The sequence below is a fragment of the Microcebus murinus genome, chromosome 15 (genome assembly GCF_040939455.1).
Source record: "Microcebus murinus isolate Inina chromosome 15, M.murinus_Inina_mat1.0, whole genome shotgun sequence".
NCBI classification, from domain to species: domain Eukaryota; kingdom Metazoa; phylum Chordata; class Mammalia; order Primates; family Cheirogaleidae; genus Microcebus; species Microcebus murinus.
Window position 1 is genome coordinate 24259418 of NC_134118.1, and position 18172 is coordinate 24277589.

The 18172-nt window shown below is 39.1% G+C and overlaps 1 protein-coding gene across 1 annotated transcript; it reads right to left on the reverse strand.

Moving 5' to 3' along the window:
• Positions 1–2256: 2256 nt before the first annotated feature.
• Positions 2257–2982, reverse strand: H1-2 (H1.2 linker histone, cluster member). The gene has a single exon (XM_012741316.3). The coding sequence runs from the start codon at positions 2939–2941 to the stop codon at positions 2300–2302; it is 642 nt and encodes a 213-aa protein (XP_012596770.1). The 5' UTR covers positions 2942–2982; the 3' UTR covers positions 2257–2299.
• Between the last annotated feature and the right edge of the window lie 15190 nt (positions 2983–18172).

Genomic DNA, 18172 nt, shown 5'->3' on the forward strand with positions numbered 1-18172 from the left:
TATAAGTTTAACACAATCGCAGTAAAACTACTAATTGTGTGTTGAGGGCTTTTTTGTTTGTTTTATGTAGTGTGACGTGGAGTGGAGGAGTAGGAAGGGAGGGGAAGCATCTTAAAGTACATATGGAAAAATAAAAAATAGAATAAACAGGACAATTCTGAAAAATTGAGTCATGAGAGGGAATTAGCTCTATCAGCATTTAAAGTCCTGTTATAACATCTCAGTTCATTAAACATTCATTTAAATTAGTTCCTCCTTATTTTGGGGGGCTACGTTCCAAGAACCCCAGTGGATGTGTAAAACCACAGATAGTACCAAACCCTATATTCACCATGTTTTTCTATAAATACCTATGACAACATTAATTTATATAATAAAGAAGGCACAGTAAGAGGTTAACACCAATAACTGATAATAAAATAGAACAATATAACCATATACTGTAATAAAAGTTGTGAATATGATATCTCTCAAAATTTATTGTACTGTACTCACCCTTCTTGTAAGATGATAACAGTGCCTACGTGATGAGATGAAGTGAGTTGAATGGGGTAGGCATTGTGAAATAGCGTTAGGCTATTGTTGACTAAAGTACTAAATATTTAGTTACTATTTGAATACCTGCTATGTGTCAGATATTCTCAGCATTGAAGAGAACACTGAATGTATATTTAAAATAGTATGATCCTACCTTAGAAAGGGCCAGAAATACCAAAGAAACAAAATAAAAGCCTGATTTGTTCTACCTGTCCATGGAATTTAGCCTATGATAAGGGTGGGATCCAAACTGGGGAGGGAATGGTCTTGGGTGGAAAAATGGGTCCATATATTGAACTTTACACTAAAATACAGGGAAGCTTGTTTATTTAATGTTAATGTAAAATTAACAACACAAAAACGACTTAAAGAAACCCACGGGAATATTTTCTTTCCTTCTTCACTGCCTCCCTGCCTCTGCTTGCCTCACCTTCCCCTCACTCCCTTCCTTTCCTTCCTGAGGATGAAATCCGTGGTCACTACCACTAATGGGGAAATTTGCTCGCACTATATTCATCATTGTGAAAATGATAAAATAACTGAGCTGTAGGTCTTCAGAAACCCCTGTCCCCATAATTTGGGTCTCATCACAATCTATGTCCACCAGAAGAAAACAAACACACAAAACAAAGAAATGGGATGAATTTTCTGTATCCAGGAGAAACACTGTGGATGTGAAAGAATCCAGGGAACACTGTTAATGAAAATTAAAGGCCTTTATTAGAAACATGCTTTCCATCCATAGACGTACTTTCAATAGTTAATAGAACCAATACTTATTGTTCTCGATGTAGAAACATTTGTACAAAATGCGTTTAGAATAACTTCGATTTTTAGATGCTGATGTCTGTCCAAAGTGAGGATCAGTAACCGTCATGGGAGGACAAAATGGCTGGCTAAAAGTTGTGTTTATGATGCGCTCAAATCCATCGCTATTTTGCGGAGAGCTGCACGATAGGAGGAACAAAAAGATCCTGGTCCACCCATTGCCCTGGGTGGAAGGGAGAGTTGGTGCCCCTGCTGTAGCTGTTTTTTAAATGCGTTTCTTAGTTGCCACAGCTATCAGAAATTAATGGCAGAGGAATGCAGGACAAAGGCACCCGAAACCCACTCTGTCCCAGGGCTGAATGTTACCAACGCCCCCAGAATTCACCAACTTGACTAACGATAACATAGCAAGTGTCCCAATACCAGACCCATTTCTTTCAGGAGAAAGACGAAACTTTAAATTCCATGAAAACAAAACACAGAAGAATAAACAAAGCCGGCCATCACCCAATTAAATGCAAGATGAAAGTTACGGGCTGAAGGAGTGGGCCAACCCGAGAACAGGGCGGGACTTTTGAATTACTTCTCAGGCCAATCGGGTGCCCCTTTTGACTAAAAGACTCTGTTTTTGCGGGTTGTTTTTTTTTTTTTTCTTGCAGTTCACAAGCTTGGGGCTGGGCGGGGCTGGCGGCTATCCCAAGTACAGCAGCCAGCGAAAGACGTCTCAGAACAGCTGACCAGAATGCTAACAGTGCGGAGCGGCCAGGAACAAGCAAGCTCCCTCGTGGGATGGGAGGAAAGTCAACGGGTTCTAACCTAACTGCAGCCACTCTCCCCCACCCCATTACAGTTTCTATCAGCTGCAATCTTTATGGTGCCTTAAAATACGAGTTACAGGAAGATTAAACAAGCAGGCAGATATGTTAAGCTCTCTTTTGAGGTCAGTGGTGGCTCTGAAAAGAGCCTTTTGGGTTTTAGAAGCAGATGCTCAGATCTACTTCTTCTTGGGTGCTGCCTTCTTGGCCTTGACAACCTTGGGCTTGGCGGCCTTGGGCTTCACTGCCTTAGCGGCGCTCTTGGCGGCCTTCTTGGGCTTGGCAACCTTAGCCTTCTTGGGACTCTTGGCCACTTTCTTGGTCACAGCAGCCGCGGCTGGCTTCTTCGCCTTCTTCGGGGTCTTCTTGGCGCTCTTTTTCGGAGTGGCGGCAGCAGTCGCCTTCTTAGGCTTCTTGGCTGCTCCTGCGGGCTTCTTGGGCTTGGCTGCGCCTGCCTTCTTCGCCTTAGGCTTAGCCTCCCCGGAGGCTGCCTTCTTGTTGAGTTTGAAGGAGCCAGAAGCGCCAGTGCCCTTGGTCTGCACCAAGGTGCCCTTGCTCACCAGGCTCTTCAGACCAAGCTTGATGCGGCTGTTGTTCTTCTCCACGTCGTAGCCCGCAGCCGCCAGCGCCTTCTTGAGGGCGGCCAGGGACACCCCACTGCGCTCCTTGGAAGCAGCTACAGCCTTAGTGATCAGCTCTGACACCGGGGGGCCAGACGCCTTACGGCGCGCCCCCGCGGGCTTTTTGGCTGCCTTCTTCTTCACCGGGGTCTTCTCCGCCGGGGGCGCGGCGGCGGGTGCGGCAGGAGCAGTCTCCGACATATTGAAGATCAACAACTAGGGTACAAGTGGCAAAGTGCCGATGGAGCAGCGCTTGGGCAGGGCCGCCGTATATATAGAGCGCAGGCGCGCGCTGATTGGTGCGCTGGTCGCCCGCCTGGCTGGCAGGCTCTGAGCCGCTGCGCTGCGCCCAAGTTGTGTTTGTTCCACCTCACAAAAGGGGGAAAATATTAAAATGTCCCGCACCAAATCACCTGGGTTTGGTCAGAAAAGGATCCGAGAAGCCTCGAGTTTCGTGTTCTCCAATTATTTTTTCCATAACCACAAGGACAACGCGTCCAGACGTCCCCAATTCCCCCAACTCCTGAGGAAGTCCAGGGCAGTCAGAGACCACTTTCTGTTTTTCTTCTAAATTACCTGTTCGCTCCTTTGCCCCTCAAAGTTCTTTTTTGCAGGGGTGGTTGGGCACATGCTTCCCTTATTTTGGGGACAAAAACGAAAGGTTTTCCACCTAAATTTTCACGATAATTCTGTTTCTTCGCAAGGGAAGTAACACAGGTCCTCTGTGAATTCTGCGTACAGACCCACAGGAACTGTGGACTGGGACAGGGATTCCAGAGCCAGTCCGAAGCAGTTAGGGTGGGATGGGAGGGGGTTCATAAGCCTTAGGTGGGGGACCCAGAGGAGTGGGGGGTTAGAGACTTAAATCTTTGATTTAAAGACATTGCAAATCTTTATCAAATCTCTCTTTGATAGATGGGGGCGGGGCATCCTTTTCACTTCTCTAAAAGCGACAAATTGGGCTGGTTTTAAAAAGCTTTGAGTTCCCCCCTCTGAGTTGTGCAAGGCAGGGGGTCTGGCCCTCATGAATAGGGATAATAAGGGAAGAAGGGAGACCCCTTAAGCCTGCAAAGAACACCCAATAGACTTGGCAGTTAAAGACATTGAGATGATCTGTTTTCAAAGAAAACAAGCACTTATTTATTTATTTTTGTATGCTGCAATATGAAGATGAACTTCATTCAGCCCATGTAAATTTTAGGTTACTTCCAGTAAAGTGCCTAACATATGTCACTGTATAGATTACAGAAGGACAATCTCTAAGTGGGAACTCAAAGTTACAGATGGAAATAAACAATTGGCTTTAATAAAACACACTTTTGACATAAGATGGACCATAGAGTTGAAATAGGAAAAAAATAAATAGCAAAAATTTAAACAGAAAGATAGGAAAACTACTAGATCATAAATTATTATACCATCTGCTGTTGATGAGCTTAATATCACCTCTTCTTAACCCCTCTAAAATTATTCTATTCTGAATTGGCTTAGCTGCTTTAAGGTTTGCTACTTCATATATCACCTTTTGGCTCCAAGTAATTGCATATTTTTTCCTTGAGAGAAAAGTTAAGGTAAACTTTTCTATCATATATTTAATATGATTACATGTTTATATTTAGGTACAAAGGAAGTATTATAACTCACCGAAAATTCCCGTTCAGATATATGTTTCCATGAAAACATGTGGTAAAGATGTCAGCCTTAGATTGTGGTAAAGTCAAGAGATTATACAAATTGAGTTCAATGATGAATGAGTAATAAAGCATCTTTTTGTAGACTAAGGATGACCCCCACGGTTTTATTAAATAACATTTGTTCAACAATTGGAAACAGTGTCTACTCCTGCTCATGTCCTTTGGGAATTAACAGTCTAATGAGATTAGTGATGGATGAATTAGCAGCTATAGAAAAGCACTTTAGACTGGCTGTCCTTCAGAGGGACTTTGGGTATAGAAATTGTTATAAATTATTGAAAGTATACAAACAACTGAAGCACATACATTGTACTAATATATTTCAGTAAAAGCAATAAAATAAGAACATGTCACTTGTTCTGATTCTACGGGCAACGAGCCACTTCCTCATCTGAAGCTTAGCTAAGTGATTGTATCCACCAGGAAAACAGCTGGGTGGAGTCTTGATTACCTATTCACTGGACCTCCTTTCACTATTAATTGGTGCTCTCCTTTATACAACATAGATATGTAAATTTGATTATGGTGATTCAGTTATTTAATATATCATTCAGGTCAAATCAATCAAATCACATCTCTTCACATGCAAATCTGAAGTCCAAGTCCATACCCCAAGTCACTCGGATTTCCAGCCACCCAGAATCTTGCCCCCCACCCTCCTGGCAGCATGGAAGAGGCCATAAGGTAGAGAAACAGGCAACCCTTCCCCAGATCCCTTGTAACTTGTGTTGAGAAAAGTTAAACTTAAAAACAAGGCAAATGTATTTCTTCATATCCTTCTAAGCTGTATTAGAGAATTGTCTAAAAAGCCCTTTTACGGGTCATCTGATGCTATAAGCAACACTAGACAATAACATAGAATGCAAATCATATGTAATTTTTAATTGTCTAGTAGTCATATTTGAATAAATAAAAAGAAACAGGTGAAATTAATTTTGATGATGTTTTATTTAACTTAATGTACCTAAAATATTATCACTTAAACATGTAATCAATATTTTTAAAAATGAGATTGTTTACATTCTTTTTCTAAGTGGTAAATTTTCAAAATGTGGTGTTTTTTATACTTGTAGGACATTTTGATTCAGACTAGCCACATCCCAAGTGCTCAACAACTATGTGTAGCTAATAGCTACCACAGTGGACAGCATAGCTCTAAGTAAAAAGAACTTTGACTTAATATTTACTTTTCATTGGGCCCAGATTACATGAAGTTAGATGTTCATTATAGAAGTTTAATAAATTAATAAGGCTTTTGTCTAGTAGAGATGTAAATAAATTATTTCCAGTAGAAAAAAAATAACCCAGTTATGATTGTATTGCCTAACATTAACATTAACCAATTTTGTATCTGGTTTTTCAGTCTGCTAGCATTTGCTTTCCCTAAATACATATTTTATTCTCATATATCCTCCTTTGACCTATTTGTCATCCCTCATTAACAGATTAAATCATATTTTCATCGATACACAAGCTCGCTACATACAGTACTTGTATGCCAGTCATATTTTCACTTTTTGCAAATTATACTTTGACACTTGGTTAGTCAGTTTATTCTAAGGGCTGTGAATTAGAATCTTTAGAAGCCATTCTGAAAATCAGAAGACACAAAATTTTTGACCATCAACTCTAAAGCAACCTGAAATCTAGTAGGTTAGAAGATTTTGAAATAAGATTGAAAAAGCCTGTGAGCAACAAAAACATCTATTAAAATGAACTCCAAGGGAAAGTTCAGATTAAGGATGCAGTCTTCCCACTCCAAATTGATGGCCTTAATTGGAGTGGGAAGATAGCCACCAACAAATTGATGAGACAGTTAATAAATATTGCAATGCAATATATGTATCTTGTATTTGTACATATCATGACTAGTATAGGTTGGCTAAATTTGTTTCATGCTACACTCTTTAAGCTCTGGAAACCCTAGTGGATGAAGTTAAATATGTAGAGCAGAATGTGAAGTCCAAAAGGCATTAACAAAACTGGAGAGAGGGAGTCTCAAACAGCAAGACACACTCAAAGGAAGGTAAGAGGAATTGTCAGGACAAGTGTAAGGAACAGGGCTCACAACTGAGTTTTCTTTTATTCCCTCCACCTACCATGCCAGAGATCTCTATTGGTGTTTGGAGGCAGCTAAACTAATCCTAATTAGCCCTGTATAGGCCTCAACTTTGAATGATTAAAACCTGTTTTTTTCCTGACTCACCAATGGATGAGGCTAACAACAGCCACCCCCATTGGTAGTGGCTGCCTCAATGAATGTGAAGTATCAGTGCTGCTGTCCACAGGAGACCAAAAATATATAGGGCAGCCTAAGAGAAACTACACAAGAAGCCACTTCAAGAGATTTGCAGCCTAAATAAGATGTAGGCCCTCCAGTCTGTTACCTCACTTCAGCCCCACAAATTATGTTTACAAATAATGCAGAGCAACATGTTTTTGTTCTTTCTTCAATCTTTGTAGGCAAATGGCCAATAATTAGGACATTAAAACTGAGCCTAAATGTTTTCTCACTTCAAGGGCTAAGACCAAATTTGCTGCATCTTTATTCCCTGACTTACCCTGATACAAAACATAGTTGCACATACATTAGTTTAATAAATACGGAGAAAATGTTGTAAAAGGAATAATACATTGCAAAACATTTTTACCTAACATTGAAAGTGCCATTAGAATCCTATATGTGATGTAGGAAGCTAAGTCATAGCCACCTTGTTCTTCAAGCTTGCTTTTGAATGACTTTAAACTGTTTCCAACAGTCAAATCTACCTTAAAAAAATAAGAATTTGTCAATTATGAGAATATGTACATTTTTACACTTTCCCAGCCTAGGCTTATAATAATAAACAATTATAAAGCACAAGATGCAATTATTTATTAGGCAATAGCCTTAATCAGAATAAGTACATAGTCTCATACAAGGACTATTTTGTAGGAAACATGGAAATATAAATTTTAATAGATTTGTTAATACATATTATTTTTTTATTCCTAGTCCTTCACTATGCTGTGCTTTTCACACACTTACTGAGCACTTGTTAAGCACAGGCCACTAAATAAAATAAAAACAAAGATCAACCAAACAGTGTGTTCTCTTAAGAACTTATGCCTGGTAAGACTGACACAAACATAACTATCACGCGGTGTGAAAAAATCTAATAGGAAAAACACAGCCACTGAGACAACAGAAGAATAAGAAATAAAAATATTAATGTGCTGGTTAAACCTCTGCCTTCAAGTACTTACCAATCCAGTTGGGAAAATAAGATATAAGAGCTTAGAATAGCAATTCTTAAGCTTTTAGATTTCAAGACTTCTTTAGACTCCTATAAATTAGCAAAGTATCCAAAATCTTTTGTTAATGTAGATTGTATCCATACATATTTACCACTTTGGAAAATGAAGCTGAACATTAAATGATGTAATAATTTAGATTAATAATGATTTATAACCTTTAAAAATATTATAAAATTAATTATATGTATTTATAATTATATAGAATTTATATATGTATATAAATATAAGTTTACATGTAACTACTATATATATGTATTTGTATACTATATATTTATATGTGTTTTATATATATTTATATATTTACATATGTAAATGGTAACCCCAGAGTTTCCCATTCCCTGGCTTATATAAAGTTCTGGCAGTTCTGGGCTAATCTGAAACTTAAGGCTGCCTGCAGGTGGAGAACACAGCTGAGCTGGTGGTGCAGAGGACTGGAAAAATAGCAGCTTTGGAGCCAGAAAGCTTGATTTTTAATCCCAGTTTTTCCACTTATCAGCTGGGTAACTCTGCCAAGTTCTTCTCTGTAAAATGGGAATAATATTCACCTCTCACAGGAATTTAGTGAGGTTTAAATTATTAATAGATAATATGTATACAGTTTCTGGGATTGAGGTGAGCATACAGTACCTCTCATTTGAGCTTTATTTCCATTAGATCTTTTCAGTATAAGACCCTCCTGTTTTTTGAGGATCTACTCCCACATCAGTGTCCTGGGGGATCCTTCTTTGTTCACCACTCGAGCTTGTGAAAACACACAATGGGAAAGGATTATGGTGACACTCACGTAATCACCCAATCCCCACCTCCTGTATCCCAGTTGTGTGCATACTTTAGATAGCAGGCAGGTGTGGCTGGCCAATACATAAGGACCATGATATTCCATCACTCTGCATTTTTTATTACTGAACTCATCTCAACCTGCTCCAGTTAAATAAAACTTTTGATTGGGACCAAATTCTTACTATGTTTGCTTACCTAAGTATTTGTGGCTATGTTTCAGTTAATATATAGATCGCTTATACTTTTCATGGTTAACTGTAACACTGATGTTTTCCTCAAAATTTTACAAAATAATCCAGGAAATATGAGGCAGCTTAGTATATTAGTCAACATACTAATTTGACTGCCTTGAAAGCTGGAATGTCTGAGTTCAAATTCAATTTTGCCATTTGCCAGCTGTGCACACTTGGAAAAGTTAACATCTGTATGCCTCAGTTTTCTCATATGTAAAGTGACAATAATAGAACTATTTGTTTCATAGGTTGTTAATAAGGATTCATGAGTTAATATTTAAATAGTTCGTAGAACAACCTCTGGAATATTTTAAGTGCAAAAAACCATATATTTGTTGAATTAAGAATAATTGTTTCAAAATATTGTACATACAACCTTGTGTGTAAATTGATGATTTCTGCAACTGTTGGTTTAAAAGTGTCAATAATACTCTTAAAGATAATATTAAACTCAACCTTTCCTGTGCACCAAGCATTATATGCACTGCTTTCATTCTGCCTACCAACATCCTATAAGATACCTACCATTGCAGTCATTATCACTCCACCAATAAGGAAATGGAGATAGAGTTCAGACTTCTCCAAGACAGCGTTGCACACTGATTATAAATCATGTATCTTAAACACACGAATATTAAAACACCAACTGAACTAAAGTCAAACCAGATACGGTTTTTAATTTCTATCTATAAAATGCATAATATTAAAATATACCCCCAACTGTTAACTACTTACTAATACATTAAGTTGTAGGGGGAGGCGTTTTCACCCCTGCAAATACATCCTGCATCGACCAACGTCACATCTTACTCTTCAGAAGCACAGGAATTTAGATTATGTCATGCTATTTTTCTGGTGGACACCAGATGGCGCTCCAAACTAGGAACGCTTGTTTTTGAAGACGCTTATGTTCCTGTTTCTCCTGGCATCGAGGTAATTTTTAACCTCTAGTTATACACTTAGTTTTCTGTCTCTTTCGGTGAACAGAAATAATTATCCTTCTTTGACAGATAATAATTCCGAGGCACTGAGAAGCCATGAGACTACAGTGATTTCATAGGCAGGCAAGAACATGGAACAAATTAAGTGCCATGGACTCTTGTCTAAGTGCTCTACAAAAATCATATTGGCAAATTCATTCACGCCACAAAGAATTAATCAACACTTTCAATAAGCCCAATACTGTGCTGACTTCAGAGGACAAGAAAGTAAATAAGACAGGCTCTACCTTCGTGGTGGAGGCTGGGGGACGAGGACCTAGAAAAAAATACATAATATTGGCTGTGAAAAAGAGGTCAGAGTGGATGTGAAAAGGAAGAATAATCAATTTTACCTGAGGATGGAGGTTAAAAATAGAGTTTTAAAGGGAAACTTTAAAAATATTATATTTCTTTTCATTTTTAAAGTAAAATGACCACCGCGAGGAGGATAACAGAAGAAAATACTGCTGCACAAATATTGTAACACGGGAACTGGCTGTTTCCTGACAGGGAGCAAAATGATGAAATTCCTGATTAAGGTATATCAATAATGATGGCGATCATAGTAATAATAATAAATTTTTAATCATTATATGCCAATCAGGATACAGAGAATCAAGGGGTTTGTGACTTTACAATGAGCCTGGGATCAGCCCAATATCTTGATTGTAACCCACATTCCCTTAAACACCCCCCCAAAACAAGACCCTAAAAAACAGACTGCACTAAATGGAGGTTGTATAAAATCCCAACAGAAAAGGCACCCTACCATTGTTTCTTTATCTGTGAATGCAAAACATAAATTAATGAAATTGAAAACATCCAATTGTTAACAAGCACTTTCAAAGAGTTTTAGGTAGATAATTAAACATAAAGATTATTTTTTAAAAAACTTTCAAATTTTTCAAGACTACCAGAACTGCTGAAAGATAACAAACAAACAAAAAATATATTTGCTTTGGCTTTAATGCTTCCCTGTCCAAAGGCATTTGCAGCGTAGGATGTTGTTTGCGCTAGTGGACACAAGATGGCGTTCCATATTAAACTTGTCGGTAGCGGGACAGCTACCGACCAAGGCTGCCTGGCGAATCATTAACTTCTGAGTTGACATTGTATTAGTTAGTAGATTTCAAAAGTCATTCAAATTCAGAGACTTTTGATGGTCAGAAATGATTATTACCCACAACTGATGATGACAGTATTGAGAAGCTGTAAGACTGCACTAAGGGCCCAGAGCATTTAACTACAGAGGCTTGCTCCCAAGAACTTAAGAGTTAATATGATTTCTAAAGAGAAATAAATTGTCAAATTGACAGGAAACTCATGTGGGTCTATTCGTTCATTTCTCCAAACAATTATTAAGCAGAGGTAATAATAATGACCTTCATAGTTTGTACTATTTACAATAAAAAGTAAAAGACCAGGGAAAAGAATGGGCAGTGATGTTTTATGTCTGTCAGTATAGACCAAAACAGGAAATGGTTAGTTTTAACAAATAATGGGAGTAGACATAGTTTCATGGAAAAGCCAATTCAACTATGTCTTAAATGAGAGAAACAAATTAAGTGTAAGTACTTGTAGGGGCCAAGAGAAAACTTCCCTTTCACTCTCTGAAGTTTTGCTAAAAATCACTTGCAAGAGGAAGATTAATAGGAGAAAAGGCATTCAAATTTATTAAAGTGTATATGGCAGCCTTCAGAATGAAGACCCAAAGATACAGGAGGAATGGTTCATTTTTATGCTTAGCTTCAACAAAATATGGACAGCCATGTAGCAATGTAATTTGATCTATTACTAACAGAGTGAGTGGGGAAACACAGCAAGGCCTGACTATAGATTCTTTTTGGCCTCTTTGAGCATGCATTCCTTCCTCCTGGGGATGGGGCAGAACCCTCTCTGGAATGGAGGTCTTTTGGTCTACCTCCAAACAAGGCAGTTCAGAGAATTTCTTTATGGCCAATCTTTACTTAGAAAGGCAGAGGGAAAGTTAGAGTAATATTTTTAGGTTTTGTGGCTGGCTTTGGGGAAAAGGGGTTCTGGTTTCTGTGACCCACCTTGGGAAATAGGAATTCTAGTTTGTATGGCTAACCTTGAGGAAGAGTGGGACTGAGAGACAAGAAGGTAGGAGAAGGTCACAGAAAAACTTTAGCTTTTGAGGCCTTCATTTTGGGATATTGTTTTCTGAGTTCCAACAAACCCCAGGGACCTACAGAGACTGTATAATTTTTGATTTTATTATTATTTTAATTGTGAGATAACCACAATATAGGTAATTTGTAAAAGAGCAACTGAACCTGGTAGAGAGCAACATACTCAGATATGCAATGTCATTGATTTTAGTAGTAGTAGTGATGTATGAGGATTTGTAATAACAGTAAACACTGGCTTAGCCTTGATTATATGCCAGGCACTGCACTAAGGACTTCATTTATCAATTCTGATTTTTAAATTTACTTCTAAATATCATCATTTGAAATAACTATTATTATTACTTCTTTACAAATAAGAAATTTTAAACTGTTTAAAAATTTTTACAATATACCTTTGGCTGCCTTGCAGATTGATTATAATTGCTATGCCTTTAAAATATACTGAAACATATATCAGAAATAAGAAAAAATAAGGCAGTTTACAAAAACTCAGTTTATATAAAAGTAATAGCAAACTATGTTTTTTCATCATCAATAATGAATAATATATAAAGAAAGTTTCCAGTAAAAGATACCATATGTGGAGGAAATTTTCTTCCAAAAAGTATCTAGGCCATGAAAGAGCTGAAGGATAATAACAAAAATAGTTGTGCCTTGGCCTCAAATCCTCACCATCTGAACCAGACATTTATGGGTACTACTGTGTGTTAGTTCTAATGAGAGGAAGATGGCACTCTAAACCAAAATGCATTATAGGCAGCATATTCCTAATCTTTCAGGATTAGGACCTGTCAGGTCTATAATTATTACCTTCTAGTGGTGTCTATACCTGTTAATGTTATTATTCAGGTCCAGGTCTGTTCTGCCTGCACACTTTAAATCAATTACTGTGACTCAGGTTTTGCCAAAGAGAAAAGATTTAATTGTGAGGCCATGATGGACAGAATGAGGAGGCAGGAGAACAACTCTCAAATCTGCCTCCCTGAAGATAAAGCTTAGGGATATTTATGGCTAAGGGAAGTGGGGTGTTTCAAGGTGAGGGGAAAGGTAATTGGCAGTGGGGAAAATGAAGTAACATGTTTATTCTGCCCAAGCAAAGTCAGGGTTCATGACATTTCATAGGAATATACACAGAAAATGGTGTGTTAGCAAGATGTGAGGGCAGAGTTTTTAGCCCTCCAATGTTGAAAGGCCATCTCTCAGGCGCTTGAGCAGGCCCAGTTGAAGAGTATGTGATCACAGCTGGTTTGAACTGGACAGGAGCTGGCCCAAGTTCCTGAAAAACAACTGAAGGGCCCATTACCATGGTGACTTATGAAAGTTATCTGCGAAGTAGCCAGTGATGTTAAGTTTCAGCATTCAGCAGCACTACAGCCTATAGCTTCATGGAAAAGGGGGGGAAATAAATAAATAACAAAAAGTAAGTAACTAAAAGCAAGCAAGGCAGGCAGACCTGATCAAATTAACCCCTTGGTTTCATTAGCAGTTGTAAGAGGTCACGCAAATAGAGTATTTCGTGATCAGAAATTTTTACTCCCTTTTTACAGATGAGCAGGTTGAGGTTTAGAGAAGCTGGACTAAGGTAATTGTATAGTAAAGTATAGGATCTTTAGCATCAGGCACAGGGTGGTGCACCCCTGTAGTCCTAGCTACTTGGGAGGCTGAGGCAGAAGGATGCCTTGAGCCCAGGAATTCAAATTCACTGGGAATCCTTATCTTTTTAAAGAGGAAGAAAGAAGAAGAGGAGGAGGAGGAGGGTGCCTGTAATCCTACCACTCTGGGAGGCTGAGGTGGGAGGATCGCTTGAGCTCAGGAGTTAGAGACCAGCCTGAGCAAGAGTGAGATCCCCATCTCTATTAAAAATAGAAAAAAAAGTTAGCTGGTCAACTGCAAATAGAAAAAATTAGCCGGGCAAGATGGCACATACCTGTAGTCCCAGCTACTGAGGAGGCTGAGGCAGGAGGATCGCTGGAGCCCAGGAGTCTGAGGTAGCTGTGAGCTAGACTGACACCATGACACTCTAGCCTGAGCAACAGAGTGAGACTCTGTCTCAAATAAAAAAAGAAAGAAAGAAAGAAAGAAAGAAAGAAAGAAAGAAAGAAAGAAAGAAAGAAAGAAAGAAAAAAAAGAAGGAGGAAGAGAACAAGGAGATCTTTGGACTTATAGATGATAGATATTTGCATTAAGAGGAGAATTAAGGGGAATTGTCAAGGGGACTACAAACTCATGAACATTTATATCTTCATCTGTTACCATCATTGGCATTGGTTGTAAATACAATAGAACTCCAGAGCATTGCTATTTGGCTATTCACTCTATCAGGGAATATCTTCTTAACCTGATTGTAAATTCCTTGATAGTGTTGGGGCTCAGAAAACAATACTCCAAAATGAAAGGCTCATAAATAAAAGTTTTTTCGGACCTTTTCCTGCTCTCCTCTCTCTCAGTCCCAAGGCTATCCATAGAAACCAGAATCCCTTTTCCCAAAGAAGAGCCATAGAAACCAGAACCCCTTTTTCTTGAAGCCAGCCATATAGCCTAAAAATACTACCCTAACTTTCCCTCTGCCTTTCTGTGTAAAAACTGGCCATAAACAAATTATCTGACCTAACTTATTTGACTGTAGGTCATAAGACCCTAATTCCAGAAAGGGTCCTCCCCCATACTCAGAAGGAAGGAATGCTGCTCAGAGAGGCCAAGAGGAACCTAAACGGACAGTCCTCACTGGGCTTCCCCACACTCTGTTAGCATTAGATTATACTGTTTTTGTCCAATCGTATTTCTACACACCTGTCCATACTTTGTTGAACCTAAGCATAAAAATGGACAATTTCCCCTATACCTTTGGTTCTTCCTTTTGAAGGCTCTCATGTGTACACATTAGATAAATTTTTATGCCTTTACTCCAACTAATCTACTTTTTGTGAGTTGATTTTTCATCAAAACTTCTAGGGGTAAAGTGAAACTTTTCCTGTGGCCCCTACAATTTGGCATCACAAACAGGATCACCAGAGCCACTCTGCTCCTAGAAGCCACAGTAAAAGGAATCCAGGACCTGATAAGGTGACAAAAGAGTAAAAATTGTTTAGCAGCCAGGCTCCCTCTCTCTATCTCTGTGCAATCCAGTTGAGCACAAGGTAAAAATCATTGTTTCCTCTGCAAAATTTTGACTAATGGGAAAATTTTGACTAGTGGGATTTGTGTGTGAATAGTCTTGGTGTAGACTCTGGTGTCCTTTTGGCACTTTGTGGTATGAATATTTATAGTATTTGATGTGTTTCCTCCTAAAAATAGTCTTTTCCTTTCTCTTTAACTTTGTGTTGTTCTGTCATAAAGAGGGGTACTGGTTGAGATTTTCTCTTGTCTTGCCTTATGTCCTTGAGAATTTGACTTGTGACCAGGTGGGAGCATTCTCTTGGTCTTCACCATATAGAGGGCATGTTTTTTGGGTCATATCAGGTGACCAATCTGAAAACAACCAGGAACCCAAGACTTTTTGTTCCAAATGTATCAAGCTCTCAGGAGAGTTTGTCTATCTTAGCCAGCCTATTTCTGGGAGTGTGGGGGATCTTTGGAATGGCTTCTTTGAAGAGGCTATTGAATTGTGTCACCACTGGAAATTCTAATTGTTGATGGCCAGAAGGTGGATCTTTTGCATTAGACTCCTAAATTAAAAAAAAAAAAAAAGGAAGAGAGAAAGAAAAGAAAAAAGGGGGAGAAAAAGAAAGATTTTAGAGATATCTTGTTCTAAATAATTTGTGGGAAGATCAAATTAAAAGACAGACACACAATAGTGTCATAATTAGCCTTAGACATTCTCTTTACTAAATTAAAGAGCAAAAATCTAACACAAAACAAAGTTAAAATCTTTTGTACTCTCAAACTGCCCACTTAGATGGCCCATGGGATCAATAATAAGAACCACTCCACCTTGTGACCTAATAGCTGGAATTTTACACTTTCACTGCCAGGTCCTAGGTTTGATACCTAGTCAGGGAACCAGTCCCTCTTGGCCTTGTGTTTGTGTGACTTTTGACTTTTTGAGGTACCATTCTTTTCTCTTCCATGGACAGCTTTTGAGTTCCCATTTTCTTCCATCTGTGGGTGGCACACAAGACTTTTGGGCCTTTATGTGCAGCTGGTCAGCTGAAAAGCTAAAACCCTAGAAAATATGGTCAGACAGAAATGTAAGTTGTGCCCCATTTGTGGCTAGTGAAAAGTTTTCTTTCTTTGAACTGTCTTTCGAGAGCTTCTAACTAGATATTGTGAGAACTGCCTTGTACCTCTTCAGAGATGCCTTGTACATCCTTGGTTAAGTCATAAACTTGGTTTATAAAATTACATCTTAGCTATAGCTTTATCTACTAGAAAAATCTACATGAATATGTCAATGGAGTTTTATCCCTGGAAGATAGGGTTGTAGGTGTTTTTTTTTTTTTTTTTTTTTTGAGACAGAGTCTCGCTTTGTTGCCCAGGCTAGAGTGAGTGCCATGGCGTCAGCCTAGCTCACAGCAACCTCAAACTCCTGGGCTCCAGCGATCCTTCTGCCTCAGCCTCCCGAGTAGCTGGGACTACAGGCATTCGCCACCATGCCCAGCTAATTTTTTACATATATATATCAGTTGGCCAATTAATTTCTTTCTATTTATAGTAGAGACGGGGTCTCGCTCTTGCTCAGGCTGGTTTTGAACTCCTGACCTTGAGCAATCCGCCCGCCTCGGCCTCCCAAGAGCTAGGATTACAGGCGTGAGCCACCGCGCCCGGCTGTAGGTGCTTTTTGCTTGTTTGGTTTCAATTTTTCATTCATAAACATGTTCTGAGTTTGTAAATCTATTGCTATAATTAGAATTATGCACAAAATCCATGCCAAATAGATAAATGATATATTTTTTAATATCAGTTGGAATTTTTAGTGAGATATAGTTAGAGCTGCAGCTGCAAGGGTAAGAATTGAAATGCCATGGGGATGAAACTCACAGAAGGGAATGGAAGTTGATTTATTGGATTCTAGCCTTGCTCTGCCCAGCCCTTAATACTCTGCAGATAAAATGAGAAACCTCAAGAACAATGGTGTTCAAGCTTTATCGTGCATCTGATAACCTGGAGCCTATAGGTAGGCTCCACTCCTACTGGTTGTATTTCAGTAGGTTTGAGATCAGGCCTGGGAATTTGTATTTGTAACATGTTCCACGGCGATGCTAACGCTCCTGGTCTGGGGAACACAATTTGAGATTTCTTCTTTTAAAAGATTCAATTCCCGGCCTTTTCCAGGTTTCTAGCACTTCGCAGGTTGGCACAAGCCCACAGCAGGTAGGCGCGCAGACTCACTGTGTCTACAGGACAACAGAAGTTGCAACAGCTGGCCTAAGTGCTCCCCCCCAACTTGGAGCATCACTTTGGGAAAATTTAATCTGCATCATAGCCACTGCTGCTTCTCCTTTTATTTTTTCTAGCCTCCTATAAAGCAAAGCCCTTTTGGAGAATGGAGTGGGTGAGTTGCTGGCTGGAACCCCTTGCCCTCTTTCCACCCACTCCGGACACACTACTCCACTAGGACCTCATATTAACCAGTTATATCTTCAATGACTTTATTCCAAATAGGGTCATATTTATAGGTTCTGAGGGTTGGGACAATATATCTTTATGGGAGACACAATCTATCCCACAAATGAGTGGAAAAGGATGATTAATAAGTGGAATGTGGGGACATAGTGTTTTGCATCAACATAGGGCCCACCCAATGTCTTTCTTCAACACATATTTGTCACCCTATTCTGTAATAGGTTTATAAGGGAAACTAGCTCTTCAACCAACTAGCTCTTCAAAAACTAGCTTTTTGAAGTGTAAATAAAATTTCCTTACTTCTGTTTCACAGGTGGGGTGATCCACCTCAAATCTTGACCTAAGAACATAGCCTATGCCAGTTCTCTTCATGCACAGGACTGTAAATTGACCTCCTCTCCAAGTGTACATGGAAACTTGAGCCCCAGCTAATATGGCCTAATTCTGATTCTGACATCCTCAGGAGTCATTTGGTGTCATATCCAGTGTACCACTCTCTGTGAGTGTTGAATTCGAGTATTTCTGTGTGCTTGGAGCGGAAGGTGGGCCCAGGGTCAAGTGACTCAAAATTGGGTCAAAGGTTTCTTCCTCATCAGCTTAGTGTACTTTTTAGACCTGAAATTGTAACTTCCTACTTGCTCACTTCATTCACCTGGTTAAAATCTGGGGTCTCTTAATGTCCAAATACAATGAGCAAATTTCAGATTGCATCTGACTTCATTTCTCTGCCACTTTT